Genomic DNA, 18,021 nt, shown 5'->3' with positions numbered 1-18,021 from the left:
CCTGTAGAAAGGAGCCGTGCCTGTGTGCTGGGTCGTGGGCTGCACCTCTGGCCAGTGTCCGGACCTGGGGGGCGTTTGCCTCGCAGGCTGAGCCCCGTTCACCGCGGAGTTTCCTGTAATGTTGGTGTGGGGCGGAGCTCACGGATTTACATTTCTGAGAAGACCCCCTGCGTGACGCTGCTGTGGGTCATGTCAGAAGAGCACCGATGCAGCTGCAGAGTTGAAAACTCGTCCGGCTAATGTTGTCCTTACATAGCAGTAGCCTGAGGTGCGTGCACCTACAGCAGCACAGGCATCTGAGCGCAGTGCCGGGGGCTCACGTCTGAGCCCAGATCTCGGAGAGCGATGTTCTTGAAGTAGTGTGCAATTTCTTGAATTGGTCAGAGATCTTAACTTTGGTTAAAGTAGAATATTCTTTTCTTTTTTTCTTTCTTTTTTTAAGATTTTAAAGAGAGGGGCAGGGAGGGAGAGAAAAGAAACATCAATGTGTGGTTACCTGTTGGGCACCCCCTACTGGGGATCTGGCCCTCAGCCCGGGCATGTGCCCCGAGTGGGAATTGAACAAGTGACCCCTTCGTTCAGAGGCCAGCACACAGTCCCCTGATCCATGTCAGCCAGGGCTCCGGGGCTGGTAACGTGGGATAGTCTTAATTGTGGTTACACTTACAGGCATGTGTCCCAATGCTGAATGTAGCCGCTTGTGTAATGTGAGCCATGTCACGTTGTCCTAGACCCTCAGCAGCCCTGGTGGCCGGGGTGCCACTCCCTCTGGTGGTGGACCGTGGCGGTTTTTGTCCTCTTCTCTTCCGGCTCACTTTTAACTGGTGGGAAGCTACCCCTTCTGAAGAACCATCTGATCGGCTGTGTCCAGACTGTCTTCTGGGAGAACGTCAGTAACAACCTCCGTGTGTCTCTGTAGGTTTACCGGACTAACCAGTGTGCTGGGGAATTCGTGATCACGTTCCCGCGCGCCTACCACAGCGGCTTCAACCAGGGCTTCAACTTCGCTGAGGCTGTGAACTTCTGCACTGTGGACTGGGTATGGGGTTGAGGCTTCGTGAGCCTTGCACGCTGAGTCGGGGGAGTGCTCTGCACCTGTCACACATGTGGTCACTTAACCTGTCTCCACTCAGGAAGCTGATCTGCAGATTGCTGACCCCTTGTGAAGTCAGGCGCTGTACCGGGCTGTAAATTCAGGCCGGACTAACAGCACACGGCTGGGGTCAGCTGACGGTGTTTTCTTTTATAGTAAGACTTTAAGGAAAGCATCTCCTGTGGCACATTTTGGCTGAAGCTCAGTGTCTCGTTGCAAACTGATGACAGTTCCCATCTTAGGACTGTTCCACACAAGCCCCAGTTGTCCAAAACAGCTTTTAACAACATATTTGGTTTTAGTTACTTTGGACAGTAGGGTTTTTTAATGTCAGTATTTGTACTTTCCTTTTACCTAAAAAGCACTGTTTGGTTGAAGTGTGAGGTGTTATATCTGACAAGTTGTAATCTTCTTTCGGTGTCTCTCTGAACGACAGCACCGCCTGTCTCTACAGCTGCTGTGTTCGTTCCGGAGCATCACTGCTCCCAGAAGCAGCAGGTGAACCGTGTCCACTTCTGCACGGTGGTTTCAGGAAATGTGTCAATTTCTGTTTCTGGTTAGATTCGGTTTTATTTTTTAGAGAAGGGAAGAGGGGGAGAAAGAGAGGGACAGAGAGGGACAGAAACATCAGTGTGTAGTTGCCCCCACTGGGGACCTGGCCCACACCTCAGGCGTGTGCCCTGACTGGGAGTCGAACTGGCGACCCTCTGGCTCACAGGCCGCCAGCATTCAGTCCACTGAGCCACACCAGCCAGGGCTCCAGTTAGATTCTTGTTGGGGCGGTAACGCATTGTTAATGCGTTAAGAACCCCAAGGCCTCTCAGATCCGCTCTGAGAGTTGGTGTGCGATGCGCGGGGCCCAGGCGCGATCTCGGGTTGTTGGGTGGTGAGGGTCGGAGTCGGGAAGGCTTTGGACGTGGTGGGAGGAGGACAGTGCTCGTGTCCCTGTCTCGGAACAGCTGCCCCTGGGCCGCCAGTGCGTGGAGCACTACCGCCTGCTGCACCGCTACTGCGTGTTCTCCCATGATGAGATGATCTGCAAGATGGCCTCCAAGGCCAGCGTCCTGGACGTTGTCGTGGCCTCGACCGTCCAGAAGGACATGGCCGTCATGGTTGAGGACGAGAGAGCTTTGAGAGAAGCCGTGCGTCAGCTGGTGAGGCTCCTGGGACCTGAGTGTTGGGGCGTTTGTCGCGTGTGACTTAGTGAGGTTCTAAGTTGCTCCTTAACCTGATTACCTGCGAGAGTTTGTTTAATGGCTGTTGGTGCAGTGAGACATGTTACCGAGTTCTCATCTACCTGTACCTGTGTCTCTTTGGGGAAGGGTCTGTTTAAACGTCTTGCCCGCCCCCTTTTACTGGGTGAAGCCGAGATTTCTGTTCATTCTGGGCAGCAGGTGGGTGTTCTGCAGACCCTTCCTTCCAGTCTGTTTCGTGTGTTGTCCTTAAGAAACCTTGGTCTGACCCGAAGTCTCAGAGATTTTTCTCCTGTGTAGTCCTAGAGTTCCCAGTTTTAGGTTTTACATTTAAATCTTTATTTCATCCTCAGTAATTCTTGTTGATGGTCCAGGGTGTGGGGCAAGAGCTCTGCCTCTGCATGTGCCTGCAGTGTGGTCACGGCCACTTCAGAGTCAGATTTTACCATCCTGTCAACCACCGTTTGTGTACTCACATCAGACTTTGTCCAAAACCGGGTCCTCACTAGACGAGCGAAGCGGCCCGACTCCGTGTTTGCTGGGTCACTGTCACTTGACGTTGCGCACGGTCCTGACCCTATACTCCCCGTTGGGGGCACTGGTGGACCACAGCGGTCTCCGGGGGCCTCTCACGCAGTGTTGTTCTCCAGGGAGTGATGGATGCAGAGAGAATGGATTTTGAGCTGCTGCCGGATGACGAGCGTCAGTGTATCCGATGCAAGACGACGTGCTTCATGTCCGCCATCTCCTGCGCGTGCTCGCCGGGCCTGCTTGTCTGCCTGCACCACGCGCGGGAGCTGTGTGCCTGTCCGCCCCACAGATACAAACTGCGGTGAGCGGGAGGCGTGGGTGACTCCCTGCACAGCACCCCGGCTCCTCCGTGAAGCTGCAGGGCCGGAGCACTGAACGGGAAACGGGATTTTCTCCTGTTCGCAGGTACAGATACACCCTGGACGACCTCTACCCCATGATGAACGCATTGAAGCTGCGAGCGGAGTCTTACAATGAGTGGGCCTTGAATGTGAATGATGCTCTGGAGGCGAAAGTCAACAAGAAGAAAAGTAGGTGGTACGGGAATCAGTCAGCCACAGTCTGACTGCTCTGTCCAGGTGCATCCCGTGCAGGCAGGCTCGCAGAGGGGGAGGTGCAGGAGCGGGCGAGGTGGCTCAGGTGCCGCCAGCGAGGTCTTGGCACACGAGCTGTGCACGGTGTGCTCTCCACCTGGACCTGGTTGTCAGGAAGCAGAGAGGCCTGCACACCTGTCTCAGAGACAGTGTCCTTCCCGTTTCACGTGGCGCCTCAGAAAAACTTGGTCTAACGAGATGTCATGACGAGGCAGAAGGCTCTGAGGTGCTGGTTCCTGCCACTCGTTCCATTCGGCCTCTTCTCTCCTGCATCGTGCCAGACAACGGCCTTTGAAAGCCATGGCTTCCCTCCCCATCTCAGTGTTTTTACACTCTTCTCTCGGTAGCCTAAGAGGTGACTGCCCTCCTGTGTTTCAGGGACAGGTGCGGCACCGCTGCCTGTGAGTCCACCGGTGACTGCTGGCCGCAGGGTGAAAGGCAGGAGGGGAGTTGGGGCACAGTGAGAGTTTGCATTGCTCTATTTCCACAAGTCAGCTGTTTTCTGTGCAAACATTTCAGGTCGAAACATTTCGTTTTAAACAGAAAACTTGCCACACTGATGGTTGCGGATTTAATGATGTGGAACATTACAAACACTTACAGATCAGAGCTGATGGAAACCACCTCGCCTCCACACCGCCCGCCGGGTGTCCCATGACGGTGACCTTTTATCTGTCCACAGGCCTTGCCAGCTTCAAGGCTTTGATTGAAGAGTCTGAGATGAAGAAGTTCCCAGACAACGACCTTCTACGCCACCTTCGCCTCGTCACTCAGGACGCGGAGAAGTGTGCTTCTGTCGCACAGCAGCTGCTCAATGGCAAGAGGCAGACCAGGTGGGGCCTGTGGTGGTGAACTTGGGCCTCCCCTGCTGTCTGTCCTCCGCCTGCCACCCTGGAATCCGGGGACGGGGAGGGGATGCCGTGTTCTCACGGGGCTCCCTCGCCTCTGTCTTTGTAGGTACCGGTCTGGTGGGGGGAAGTCCCCAAACCAGCTCACAGTGAGCGAGCTCCGCCAGTTCGTGACGCAGCTCTATGCTCTCCCGTGTGTCCTCAGTCAGACGCCACTGCTGAAGGTAACTGCGGGGCACCTGGGCGAGTGCTGGGCCCTTTGTAAATCAGTTGGGCTGACGTGAAGGGTGTGCGTGTATAGAGATAAGGACGGGCCTTCAAAGGAGAGGTAAAGGCGGGCGTGCTTACGTTAGGAGCGACCCCCACCTCGCAGGGGTGTGCGGTCTGGTGGCAGCGACGCGTCGTCGCTTGCGTTGTTGCTGCAGCCCAGTGAGGTGGGACAGCGTCATGTTGAGTGTGCACCGCGGGTTCTACAAGGGAAAGAGGCCACTCACTGAGATCCCCATTTTGATGCACCAAGCTGTGTGTTTCAGGATCTTTTGAGTCGTGTGGAAGATCTCCAGCAGCGTAGCCAGAAGTTGCTCTCCGAGGAGATGCCCGGTGCCGCCGAGCTGCAGGACTTGCTGGACGTCAGCTTCGAATTCGATGTTGAACTTCCACAGCTTGCTGAGATGCGTGTCCGTCTGGAGCAGGCCCGTTGGCTAGAGGAGGTGCAGCAGGCTTGCCTAGACCCGAGCTCCCTCACTTTAGATGACATGAGGCGGCTCATTGACCTGGGCGTGGGCCTGGCCCCGTACGCGGCCGTGGAGAAGGCGATGGCGCGGCTGCAGGAGCTGCTTACGGTGTCAGAGCACTGGGATGACAGAGCCAAGAGCCTCCTCCGAGCCAGGTGAGCGACCTGGCTGCCTTCTCTCCTGGGGAGGGCGGGGGTGTTCTGTCCCAGCGCCCAGCACAGGCCGGGGACGGGTGCTCTGCCGCTGCGGTGGTGCAGATAGCCAAGCTGTCGGGGCTGCTGGGAGTTGGGTCAAGGAAGACAGATAGGGAAATGAGTGGTTCATCTGGACTGGCCTTTTCTTGGTTTTGATGCAGTGTCATCTTTGAGAGAGAAAGCAGACTTTGCAAATCAGTGGAAATGTTCCAACTTGAGTTAATGGGCGAGATTCCGAAGGGTCCTAAGGAGAGAGAGGGTGTGAGCTCATGTGCTCTGTCCCGGAGAGTGGAGGAGGGTGGCCACGTGCCTGCGTGTCTGCGCTGCTGCTCAGGAGCGGCCCCGGACCGTGGCGGCCGTCCCTGACCAGCCTGGCGTCCTGTGCTCTGTCTGACGGGTCTGTAGTGTCTGGCTGTCACAGCATAAAGCACATGAAGTCATCTCAGTTGTAGACACTGCATAGTCCTGGAATCGTGGTCACTGGGGAGGGTGCACAAATTGATGACACTGCTTGTGGCATGTTGAGACCCTGGCGAACTTTAATTTTCTTGGTGACACTGCAGGGGTCCTCGTGGGGTGTCCGGGCCCACGCAGGAGACGTGGAGAGACGTGGGTAACTTGAGAGCATCGTCACTGAGGGAGCTGCAGGGAGGTTTGTGGTTCGCCCGTGCAGAGTGAAGAGGATTTAAATGCTTCGCTGATTCATTGGTTCTGTCTTAGATGCTCTTTTAAGTCTTAGGCAGCCATTTGAATCTTAATTAATTGGATATCTAGTAGTTGTTGCCATTTAAGGAAGGTATGGGTCGGGCTGCGTCCCCTTTGAGATGGTTCTTCTGGCTCTTTGGTGAACCACAAGGAAGCCGAGCCCTCGCACACAGCGCTGAGCGGCTGCTGTTTCACCCTCGTAGGCCTCGGCACTCCCTGAGCAGCCTCACGGCGGCGCTGAAGGAGATGGAGGAGATCCCCGCGTACCTGCCCAGCGGGGCGGCTCTGAAGGACTCGGTGCAGAGAGCCAGGGACTGGCTTCAGGAGGTGGAGGCCCTGCAGGTTGGTGTGAAAGACAAACAAACCTCAGTGTGTGGATGTGTCTATTAAGGGCAATAATTGAAAAACTGGGCCCCGGCTGGTGGGGCTCGGAGGACTGTGCACTGGACTGCGAAGCAGAGGGTCACTGGTTAGATTCTTGGTCAGGGCCCAGGCGTGGGCTGCAGGCCAGGTCCCCAGTGGGGGCACGTGGGGGGCAACCACACATCGATGTTTCTCTCCCTCTCTTTCTCCCTTCCCTCCATCGTCCTCTCTAAATAAAGGCTTTTTAAAAAAGTGCAGATTTAGCCCAGGTACATGATTGCGTGGCCAAACATGGTCCCAGGGCCCAGGTGTGTCACCAGGCAGTAGGGGCTTGACCAGAGGTGCCTTGCCGTCCCTCCTGAAGAAGTAAGTGGGGCGAGTTGCAAAGTGATTATCCAGAGAAGCACTGCGGCTGGGTGTTCCTGCGGGGGGAGGAGTCACACTCGCTGGCAGTGACTTCTAGGCTGTCCCCCCTGGTCAGCTGGGGGCTTCACTGAAAAGGGGGCGGTAGGGGTGTCTTCCTGACCTTCTTTTCTCATCCCCAGAACCAAAGGGTCTCAGTGACCTAGTGAGGAAAAAGACCTTTGAATTATTTAATGGGCTGTGTTGTAACATTTTAATTTACGGTATATTTGAGTCTCAAGGTGGTCTGTTTTTGTTGTTTTTTTTTTTTTTAAGCCATCAGAATTTCTTGTTAGGAATAAAGTACCTTGCTTTATGAACATTTGTGTCATTTAAAGTGGTGCTAATTAATCAATGTCTAATAAATGCCAGAAAGGAAGGTTTGTCTAGATATTTACAAGAAAACGTCTGGGCATCTCTTGCACTTCATAGGGAAGAGAAGATGTGTGATAAATATTATTATGTAATTAAGGAGTGAGTGAGCCCAGCTAGTTAAAGACTGGCCACGTGAAGTATTTCCTGTTTGTAAATTTCCCCCGTGGGTGCTTTGGGTGCAGGCTCTTGTCAGCGATGGCTGGAACTCTGGTGGTGAGTTTTTGGCAAGGTCCTCCTTCCTTGCAGCCAGGGGATGGGCACCCCTGCCCTGCCAACAGAGAGGCAGGGCGTGGCTCTGTCGTGTGGAGACCACACCACTGGGTGTGTGCCGCGGCAGGGCCCAGGAGCCGGTCCTGTGGTGACGGCCTGGCCGTGGTTGTGTCGTGCGTTTGAGGACTGAACACCCGCATCAAGGAACATCTTATTTAGTGGACTGTGTACGTGAGAGTGTTACCCAGTGTCCTGCTCCACACAGGGGGTGTCCCTGCCTTTCTAAGCTGAGCATCACAGCGGCGTGTGGTGTGAGGTGCCGTCCCAAAGTGCCCAGCAGGACAGCTGTGCCTTTCAGCTTCTGACCCACCAGGACGGACGTCAGAGCAGTGAAACTCCAACCTGCCTGCTCTCCGTTCGGTCTTCCTGGAAGCGTCCCTCCCGGGGAGGGTGCACCTCCTGGCTGCCCAGCAGCACTGTCCTTCCCGCCCCCACTCCCACCCAGTGTCTCGGTCTTCCTTCCTGTGTGACGGTGTCCTTCTCAAAACGGGTCCCAGGACCGCCTGGGCGTGTCAGAAATGCAGGTTCCTGGGCCTCCCCTGTGGATCTGAATCAGAACACCCAGGCTTTCGTGGAGAGTCCCACTGCGTTCTCAGGTTTGGGAAACCACTGGGTTTCTGGGCTCACGTTAGTTTCCTGAGTACTGCATTCTTGAGTTGCTACACATCTACACTTCTGCTGAACTGTTCTCAAACTGCCTATGGCAACCAGTGTGGCCAGCGAGTTTCCCAGGACGCAGTCAGAATACAGGGGCCACAGTCGTTTCCTTGGGGCCCAACACAAAGTGGGCTCTTCAGTTATTTGTTAAGTGAAAGAACACGCCCCACCCACCCCCACCATCGTGGGCCGAGTCTCAGCTGGGCTCTTCCCCCTTCGCCCAGAAACACCCTTTTCTCTCAGTCGCTCTGATTTTTCTCGATTTGTCAGGTTGGGGGCCGCGTGCCAGTGTTGGACACACTGGTGGAACTTGTCACTCGAGGCCGCTGTATCCCAGTGCATCTGAGCTCCCTCCCGAGACTGGAGTCGCTGGTGGCTGAGGTCCAGGCCTGGAAGGAGTGTGCCGCGAACACATTCTTGATGGAGAACTCCCCGTACTCGCTCCTGGAGGTGTGTGTGCCGCCCCTTACGTCCCATGGGGGTCTGCGATTTTTTCAGTAGAGCCCGAGATCCTTCTGAGCTCCTAGGGAATGATTCTTCAGGTGTTCTGTGGACACGCTGAGGATGGCATTTGATGTAAGGGAGGACTCTTTCTCACTGAGGCTCGTCAGTCTGTTAAGGTTGCACTCCCACCCCTTGCACTTAGTGAGCTTGACAGGCGTCCCCTCCCCTCTCATAAAGCACCGCCACTGACCTGGTGTATTTTCGTAAGCGGACACCAGTCTGAGTGCAAGTCGATGCTTCGTGAGATTTCCTTCTTTCTCCCTCTTTCTTTCCTTCCCCCTTCCTTTCAGAGGAGACTTGTCTGGCCCAGGGCAACACAGGACCAGTGAAATGTTGAGCAGGAAGAACTTGACGCCCTTCCCACTGCTCGTCGCTGCCTCTGGGGCTGCCTCGTCCGTGTCCGAAACCTGCGTGCCAGCGGTTGTGCTGTGTCCCACTTTTCAGGTGCTGTGTCCTCGCTGTGATATTGGCCCTTGGGGGTCAAAAAGGAAGCAGAGGAAGTTCAAGGAACCCTTGCCCAGTGGAAAGAAGAGGAGCAGCAGGCTGGAGACCCTGAGCGACCTGGAGAGGGCCTTAGCCGAGAGCAAGGAGACGGCTGCAGCTGTGCGTATGGGCCCCTCGCCTCCTTCCTCTGGTGGTGGGGAGGGCGGCCCCCACCCCTGCCTCCTTCACAGGGTGTTAGGGCGGCAGCGTACTCAGGTTTAACAAAAAGTTTCTGGAAATTGTTGAAAGTAGAAGTTTTCAATGAAAGATGCGCAGACAGGTGTGGCAGACCCAGCAAGGGCCCCCAGCACTGGTTCATCAGTGCCTCTGGGCTGGGGTTGGGGTCCTGGGTGCTGATTTGGCCTCCAGGTGGAACATGTTCGGTGATCACAGCATCGGGACAGGGAGGCAGCTCTGTTGTTTGGAAGCCTTTAAAGTTCTTTGAAAGATTACTTTGTCTCTCTGACCGACCTCGCCCAGCCAGCGCCCTGCAGGTGCGCACTCGTGCCGGTGCAGACGGCAGGCTTCCCTCCTCTCGCGGCTCAGTGTGTTCCAGCGCGTGAACACGCCACACGTCCTTCGCCCGCTCCCCGTCCGTGGGCACTTAGGGGGCCCCCGCGTCTTGGCCGCCGTGTGTGATGCTGCGGGGAACGCGGGGTGCAGTGGCTGCTGCGGGCGCGTGGAGGACGCGCCCCGACGAGGGACGGCCGGGTCCCCTCGTGGTTCCGTTCTCGCCGCTCGCAGGGATCGCACACTGCTCTCCGCGGGGCCGCGCCAGCGACCGGCCCCGCCCACAGCGCACAGGGGCTGCCTTTCTCCCGCGTCCCTCGAGCACGAGCACGCGTCGCTTCTTGTCTTTGGGAACCGCCCTTCCGTCGGGCGTGATGGCTCGTCGTGGTCCTGCCTTGTGTTTCCCCCCAGTGGTGGTGACGCGTGGCACCTTCACACGCACCTGGTGGCCACCGGTGCGTCCTCTTTGGGAGGATGTCTGTGGAGATGCTCTGCCCATTTTAATTGGATTGTTTGGGTTTCTTGCTGTTGTGCTATATGAGTTCTTTGTGTAAGTTGATTTTTAACCCCTATCAGATACATCACAGATGCAAATGAAGGCCGGGGGGCCTAATCCCACCCTCCACCTTGTTTTGTTCCACCCGGTGGCGGTGCTGAGCTCCTTGCCCATAGTTAAGGAGCAGTTACATTTACACAGTCCTAAAACTACATTCGTCCCTTTAAAGGCAACCACGAGGCTGATGTGGCCCCTGGTGAAAATGAGTTTGATGCTCCTGGGATACGGGATTTGCCAGTATTGCCTCCGTTTTGGTGCCTTGTCACTCTGCCGCTGGTTTCCATGGGTGTGGTCCCACCTAGACGGTCTAATGGTGCACAGCACTGCCCAGGGGCGACCTGCTGAGTGACCCGGGCGTGTGGCTCTGTCCTCAGGTGGGGCCTCTTCTTCCAAGTCTCTTCTTTGTAGCTGCTGGCTTCTCTTGTGTTCCACATGGCCTGGATTGATTTGCATATTTTGACACAGCCTTTTTTGGGTGTGTTTGTACATTCAGTCAGTTCCAATCAGACTCTGCTGCCTGAGCCTTATTCTGGCGATTTTCAGGGGCTTCTTTCCCTGTGATGTCTGTGTTTCATTTCTGAGAAGAAAGACCCTGTCTACTCGGAACTCGGCACGCTGCGGGACGTAGCAGCTGAACCCTGCTGGGTTCGCACGGGAGCTCCGAGAGAGCTGTCCCCAGTGTCCCCAACTCAGCCACTCGGTGTGCGGCTTCCGTTCACAGAAACAAGTGGGTGTTTCACAGCACAGCAGAGGCCTGTTATCTGATACACTTGCAGACCTTTGTGTTGCTTCCCCAGTCCACACAGAGATAGTGGAGAGCCGGTCCTGGCGTTAGGACACTGGCCTCATCTGGTGAGTCACGGCAGAGCTGGCAGTGGGCAGACGTGGTGATGAGGAACAGCTCCAGCTGTGACAGACGGAGCCACTGAGGACGTGGGGATAGGTGTGGGGGAGGCCCCGTTCCTGTGGCCCACTGCTTTGGAGTGTAGAGGGGACAGTTCAGCCATCAAAGTCTGCGCTCCCCCCGTGTGTTAGTGAAGAGGTCGAGGAACACGGTGGCCCAGCCTCTGGTCGAGGAGACTGCACCAAGCTGAGGGTGGTGGCAGCTGACTCTGGCTTAGCCTGTGCTTTGAACTAGTCACCTTTAGACTTGGCCTGGACTTAGTACACGTAGTACACTGCCTGAGGTGTGCTGGCCCCCTGGACAGCTCAGAAACCTCTTCATCAGAGTGGTGCCCGGCAGCCCCCAGCTGCTTGGTGAGAGGTGGAGTCTGTCCGTGTTTCCAGGTCACGGCTGTAGGTTCGCTGCGTCAGCGCTCTCCTGGGACATGGCTCTTGTTTCACTGGAGAGGAAAGACTTCCCAGTGGGAGGGGGCTGGCCACTTCCTGCAGGAAAGCAACCTGCTTCTGCCTTTGCCCCACACCCCACTTTGTTCTGTCCTGCCTGTGTGCATGGGTGTGAGAAAGGTCTGGCCCAACGGCTCCTGTTGCCTCTCTTCACGTGGGAGACAGAGACGTGGCCAGTGGCTGGTGTGAGGCTGCTCCAGGGCACCTTTCCGCCTGCAGCTAAGGAGCAGAGAGCGGAGGGGACTTTGGAAGTGAGTGCCCGGGGCAGGGGAGGGGGGAGGAAAACCTGGGCCTTTCAAGGGAGTGAATTTTCTAGGTGGTCAGTGGGCAAGGAAGTCAGACTTTCCAGAAGTGGAGCATGTGGAGTGGTTGTGCTTCGAAGTGCCGGGCAGCCTGTTTGTTCACCTGTCTCTCCCCTTCGCAGCCCGTGAGACGGGCATGTCATCCCCACCGTAGGGTGTGTCTGTCACCCAAGGTCCAGCGCTCGCCCCGCAGAGCCTGGCCCCGAGTGCAGAGTGTCTGTGACGGTGCCCGTGGTTGTGGTGTCCTTGCAGATGGCGGCCCTCGGGGAGGCGCGCCTGAGGGAGATGGAAGCCCTGCAGGCGCTGAGGCGAGCCAACGAGGGGAAGCTGCTGTCGCCGGGCCCCGACGCGGACACGAAGGTCTGCCTGTGCCAGCGAGGGCCCGCTGCCCCGATGGTGCAGTGCGAGCTCTGCAGGGATGCTTTCCACACGAGCTGCGTGGCCGCCCCCAGTGCCCCACAGGGCCCTCGCGTCTGGCTCTGCCCCCACTGCCGGCGGTCGGAGAAGCCTCCGCTGGAGAAGATCCTGCCCCTGTTGGCCTCCCTGCAGCGCCTCCGTGTGCGCCTCCCCGAGGGCGACGCCCTGCGCTACATGATCGAGAGAACCGTGAACTGGCAGCACAGAGCCCAGCACCTGCTGTCGTCGGGGAGCCTGGCGTCTGTGCACGACCGGGCGGGCTCCGGACCGGCACACGGCAGGTGGCAGGCCTCGGCCGGACAGGCGCCGGACAGCAGCAAGGTGAGCCCGGCCTTGCCGTGCTGGCGCTTGGACTCTGCCACGCTCCTTCTCCCCGACTGAGCCCGTGGTGCCCGCTGTGCAGGTCCTGTGTCCCCACCGTGTGGCCCGAGTTTCCTCTGCACCTGCCGGTCAGGAGTTGTCTCTTGGCCGCTGTTTCTCTAGAGCAGGTTTCACGTTTCCGTATGTGCATCGTACATAGACTTTTGTCACTTATGCGCGTGAACCCAGATGCACGTTGGATGTATATGTATCCTTTAACTTTTTGCCCCCTTTTCGTGTGTTCCTCTCAACACAAGTGAAAGGAACTTGCTTTCCTCAGAGGGGAGGCCGCAGGCTCCACACTGTCTGGACCTTTATGCCAAAAGCCAGGTTCCTCCGCGGCCCCTGGAGGGGCAGCCGTGTACTGGGGGGACTGGACTGGCCGCAGGGCGAGCACAGACCTACTAGATGGGCACCGGCAGGGCAGCCTCTGCCTTCGGGCTGGGCGCGCCCACCGGCCCTCTAGCAGGAAGCGCAGTGGGGACGGCAACATGTGGATTTTGTGTGTTCAGCTCTCAGCGGACCAGAGAGGACAGAAAATCAGTCTCTGTCATAGTCCTCTTTTCAAAGTGTTTCTGTCCAGGTTTTGGAAATATAGTACCTGACTCCCAGCAGGCGGTGGCCATCTGGGCAGCCCCCAGTGGAGAGTCTGTTTGCTCACGCGAGATGTGCCAGGAGTTTGTGCTGATTAACAAAGGGGGAGGCACTGCTGTCACTCAGTCGCTGGTCTGGGGGTGGGGGGGTGTTTCTCGTAGCTCCTCCTGTAGCCAGTGGAGAAGGTAGGAAGGTTCACTCCAGGGGTCCTGTCTGTGTTCTGTGCCACATCAGAAGAGGCTACGGGCTCTGCTCTCGGGCCCTGAGAATTTCCCTCCCTCCCCTCGGAGCTCTTCCTGCTGGAGTCAGTCCACACGGAACCAGGCGGGTTGAGGGCTCGGTGGTCTGCGGGCACCTGGCTAGAGCTGAGGTCCGGGAGACGCTTTCCATGTGGGAAAGCCAGGTCCCACAGACCACCAAGCGGTGCCTTCAGGTGCCTGCCCGATTCCCACGCCCTTCCAGCCCATGGGTGGGGCTGTGCAGCCCTGGAAAAGCCCGCCTCTAAGTGGGTCTCCTCCGCAGGTGTCTCAGCCTCCTGGCACAGCGTCCTTTTCCTCGTCTGGTGACTGGGACGGCAGAGCCTCGTCCTCGCACTCGCCCTTCTCCGCAGGATGGAGCTGCGTACCCCTCCATGGTTTGTGTTCTGTATTTTGAGGGCAGGACAGCAGCCTGTGAGCCTACAGTAGGGTTTCTTACAGATGATCAATACTGTGACAAAGAACTTGATCCTGAAATGTCGAAAGGGGTTACCACGTACTCGTAAGGTAGAGAAAGATCCTATCGGAAGGTTTATCGATGCACAGGAAACAAAGGCAGTCTTTATATCCATGGCCTTCGGGGGCAAAAGGGTCAGGCCATGTCAACTGAGAATTGAGCGCAGCATGTCCATCAGAGACGCGGTGACGGGCTCTCTGGTCACCTCATCACTCAGGAGACTTGGTGGTGGGGGGCGCCTAGAGATGAGTCTCAACTGGAACTGGCTCCTTTTTCCTATTTTTACCTGTAAATGACGCCCGAGTCCTGCTCAAAGCTCCCTCTCACACCGTCACAGTGACCCGTGCCCTGGGCTCTTCTGTGCTTTCTGCCCCAAGCTGTCAAGGCAGAGTGACAGTCGTCTGCGGGCGACTGAGTGGGGAGGGCTCACTGTGGAAGGTCACCTTCCCGGTCACCGAAGGTGGGACTCCAGTTTGGGCTCCGCTGTGCCCCCTGCACTGTCGGCACGTTTGCGGACCTGACTTCAGCTGCGTGTAACCCAAAAGGACAGGCTGTTGCCCGCGGGTGCCTCCGCCGGTGTCACGGGTCTGAGTGCATGTGTGATACTAGCTGTCAGTGTTGTGACGTGGTCTGGTCCGTGACAGGTGTGAGTCCAGAAGTGGACGAGCTGCTGATGGAAGCACAGCTGCTCCAGGTGGCCCTTCCTGAAACTCAGGAGCTGTACCGGACTTTACTTGCAAAGCCAAGTTCTACTCCGCAGGCTGACCGGAGCTCCCCAGTGCGGCCCAGCAGTGAGAAGGTGACTGTCCTGGGGGGCGGGCGGGGCCACCTGTGGGGGCCGTCCGGTGAGTGGAGGCGTCTGCCCAGAAAGGGAGGCAAACTGCCCAGCTATGCCTGCCAGTGACCGGGCAGGGGCTAGACGCCACCTTGGCCCACAGCCTGGCTCCCGGTCCTGCTCTCCAGGTCACTCTGCGAACTTGTTTTTAGCAGCAGGCTGCTCCTCATTTCCAGGTGGTAGCTGGAAGCAGGCTTGTTTTTCTTCTGTAAAAGAAGCAGTGGAGCCCTGGCTGGTGCGGCTCAGTGGACTGAGTGCTGGCCTGTGAACCAGGTGGTTGCTGGTTCGATTCCCGGTCGGGGCATGTGCCTGGGTTGGGGGCCAGGTCTCCAGTGGGGGCACTCAGGAGGCAACCACACATTGATGTTTCTCTCTGCCTTTCTCCCTCCTTTCACCTTTCTCTAAAAATAAATAAAAACTTTTTTTTTTTTTTTTTTAAAGAAAATCAGTACAGATGAAAATGCAGTGTATTGTGGTTGTGGGAAGGCCTTTGGGAATGAAGCTTTCAGAAGTCAAAGATACCTGGCTGGTGTAGCTCAGTGGATTGAGCGCGGGCCTGCGAACCACACAATCGCGGTTCGATTCCCAGTCAGGGCACATGCTTGGGTTGCAGGCCGGTTCCCAGCAGGGGACGCATGAGAGGCAACCATACATTGATATTTCTCTCCTTTCCTCCTCTCCTCTCCTTCCCTTCCCCTTTATGTTATTTATTTAACATAAATAAATAAAATCTTTAAAAAAAAACGTCAAAGGTAATCTGATAATCTTGGAGTGAACGTTTAACAAAGACCTAAACCCCTCTGACCGCAGCGAGGTGGCCGGCGGGAGGTTGGGTTGAGACTGGGGGTGTCCGTGCTGAGTGCTGGCGGCCTTGACGGGCCGACCCTGGAGAAGGAAGGGCCCGGGTAGCAGCTGCTGCTCCTTCCTGCTTCTGAGCTGATGCCTGGAGGCTGTGCTCAGGGGAGGGGACGGGCTCGGCAGGAGGCTGTGAAGGCAGGTGTGGGCACGCACAGCCGAATCTGTCCTCACGGCAGCAGTCACCGATGACTTTTTCATCACAGATGACTTACTGCTTGTGGTCTGTCTGTGCGCCTGCGCGCTGCGGGGTGGGGACGTGTGTCCTTCAGGAAGGGAGGCGCGAGCACGTCCTCGAGAATCCCTTGCGCCTGGTGCGAGCTCGGTAGCCAGTCAGTTGCTCGTGGATTTGGCTACAAAAGAGTGGCGGTGTCTTCCCAGCTTCTGGTGCTGGTTGAATAACTGGGAGGCCAGTCACATCTGGAACCTTTTTCCAGAATTCATGTCAAAGGAATTGACGTCGGGAGGTGACGCCCCTGGCGTCCAGGGGGAGTGGAGGGGAGGTGACCGTGGGTGCTCGGATGCAGTAGGTTTCCACGTCGCTGGGGGCGCATCGATCTCCCTCACAGCTGGCTCCCGGCCTGGCTCCCTTCAGTCATGGGCGAACTGGAGGCTGAAACTGGTGTCCTCGTCTTCCCCCAGAGTGACTGTTGCCGCGGGAAGCGAGACGGAGCCAACGGCCTGGAGAGGAAACTGAAGCGACGCCTGGACCGAGAAGGCCTTGCCCGCGAACGGTGGGATCGGGCGAGGAGCGTGCGGACCCCCAGGAAGAAGAGAGTCAGACTGAGCCGCCCCGCGGACACGGACACTCTGCAGTCAGAGAGTGCACGCGGCTGTGACTTCGTCCACTCTGTGGACACGCATTCCCTGCCCTCAGACACCTCCCATTCCGAGCAGGAGGACTCTGAGGACGAAGACGCCGTCTGCCCGGCGGGGAGCTGCCTGCAGCCGGAAGGAGACGAGGTCAGTGAGGTCTGGGCCTGGAGGACGGGCTGGCCCCGGCCGCGCCCGGTCTTTCTCTCCTGCTCACCTGCTCCGCGCTTACCTGAAGGGTCGGCCTGCCCCCACCGTCTCTGTGCTCTTCCCGTCGCTTCCGGGGCTCCTTCCTTCCCCTGAAGACACTCTTCGTCTTCCCTCTGTCCTCCTGCTCCTCCAGCCGTCGCCGCCCTGGCGCTGCGAAGGTGGGAGGGATGCTGACCAGCGCCCTTGCTCGCCTGCCACAGGGCGGCACCGCCTCCGCCCCAGAGCAGTCGCAGCCTGAAGAGCGGCTCCAACTTGGTGGCTTTGGCTGCCGTGCCAGAATCCCAGTGGTGGGACGGTGGCCACCGGTGGCAAACGGCCGGCCCGGTCTGAGGCTGGCCCGCCCGGCCGCGAGCCCGCGGCCCTCTGAATGCCCGTCTCCCCGCTCTCTGTAACCAGGTGGACTGGGTCCAGTGCGACGGCAGCTGCAACCGGTGGTTCCACCAGGTCTGCGTCGGTGTCTCCCCCGAGACGGCCGCGAAGGAGGACTACGTCTGCGTGCGCTGCACGGGGAAGGACGCGCCGGGCCGGAAGTAGACCCAGCGCGGCCCACACACTGGCGCTCGGGACTCCACCCAGGACGGCTCCGGGGCCTCAGCAGAGCTGCAGGACCGGGTCTAGGCCAGCCTGCAAACGGTGCTATTTCTATTCCTTAGGGATCGTTTTTCCAGAACTCTTTGAAAAAAAGAAAAAACAACTAAAAATTTTTTTGACACCTTTTGTATTTTTTTTCTGAAGAGCGGTTTGTGGTGGCTGAGGTTTGAAGTGCTGACTGTTTTGCAGGGTCCCCACCCGCCTTGTCCTGCACAGCGTCGACGTCAGGCCTGCCCGGTGCGCCGGCCGGGAGTCCGACTCGGTTTCTGTGCCCAGAGGGCACCAGAAATGCCAGGAAATGCTCCAGGGGGAGGCATTTCTCTCCTGTTTACTGTTACCGTACTGGGGAGCTTACGTTTTTCACTCTTGGGGTTTTGTTTCTTTATCCACTCTTCTTTTTCCTCGTAGACTAGGTTTATTTATCTAAGCAATAATTTCTATGTCAGTTTCAGTGGCTGGAATTAAAACAAACCGAACTTCCAAACAGTGTGTTGGTGCCTCAGCCTTCGGTCGGTGCGCAGATGCAGGGCCCGGTTTCCAGGGTCGCTGAGGAGCTGTGCGGCGCCACGCGGGGGGGGGCTCGCCCGGCCGTCCTGGGGCCTGCTCCCTGCCCCTTCCTTCTTCTCTGGGTTTTGTTCATTTGTTTTGTTCCGGTAGCTTGTATAAAATGTTGCAGTTTCTATTGTGAATAAATCCTTGGTCCTCTAGAACACTGCATGCTGGTTATTTGGATCCACCAGACCACAGCCCCTGCCTCCTGCTGTCAGAGAGGGAGGCTCTCCCTGGCTTCTGCCCAGCCAGGCGTCCGCACCGCCAGCAGCGGCCTCTTCTGGATCTTGCTCTGCTGCCACCAGTCCCCACTAACAAGGGCCACCCCCACCGTCTTCAAGTAGAGCCTGTCTCTAAAGCCACGCTTCCCCAGAATGTGGGCAAATGGGTCCTCCTCTCGTAGAAATCACCCTCACTGTGCGT

General features: G+C 57.5%; 1 protein-coding gene across 1 annotated transcript in view; it reads left to right on the top strand.

Annotated features, from left to right (window-relative positions):
* The window catches only part of KDM5B (lysine demethylase 5B), a 50,272-nt gene extending 32,513 nt beyond the window's left edge, over positions 1-17,759 (top strand). The window contains exons 13-27 of the mRNA XM_037160876.2: positions 920-1,039; positions 2,053-2,247; positions 2,937-3,118; positions 3,223-3,347; positions 4,093-4,243; positions 4,368-4,482; positions 4,792-5,147; positions 6,095-6,233; positions 8,229-8,408; positions 8,907-9,065; positions 11,913-12,398; positions 13,554-13,665; positions 14,390-14,544; positions 16,078-16,398; positions 16,855-17,759. Coding sequence (XP_037016771.2) covers positions 920-1,039; positions 2,053-2,247; positions 2,937-3,118; positions 3,223-3,347; positions 4,093-4,243; positions 4,368-4,482; positions 4,792-5,147; positions 6,095-6,233; positions 8,229-8,408; positions 8,907-9,065; positions 11,913-12,398; positions 13,554-13,665; positions 14,390-14,544; positions 16,078-16,398; positions 16,855-16,992 — 2,934 coding nt within the window. The 3' untranslated portion in view covers positions 16,993-17,759. The remainder of the gene's footprint in view (positions 1-919; positions 1,040-2,052; positions 2,248-2,936; positions 3,119-3,222; positions 3,348-4,092; positions 4,244-4,367; positions 4,483-4,791; positions 5,148-6,094; positions 6,234-8,228; positions 8,409-8,906; positions 9,066-11,912; positions 12,399-13,553; positions 13,666-14,389; positions 14,545-16,077; positions 16,399-16,854) is intronic.
* Positions 17,760-18,021: the final 262 nt, after the last annotated feature.

The sequence above is a fragment of the Artibeus jamaicensis genome, unplaced genomic scaffold (assembly GCF_021234435.1).
Source record: "Artibeus jamaicensis isolate MK-2021 breed Jamaican fruit bat unplaced genomic scaffold, CSHL_Jam_final scaffold_754, whole genome shotgun sequence".
NCBI lineage: Eukaryota > Metazoa > Chordata > Mammalia > Chiroptera > Phyllostomidae > Artibeus > Artibeus jamaicensis.
This window is presented reverse-complemented; position numbering and strand designations above follow the sequence as displayed.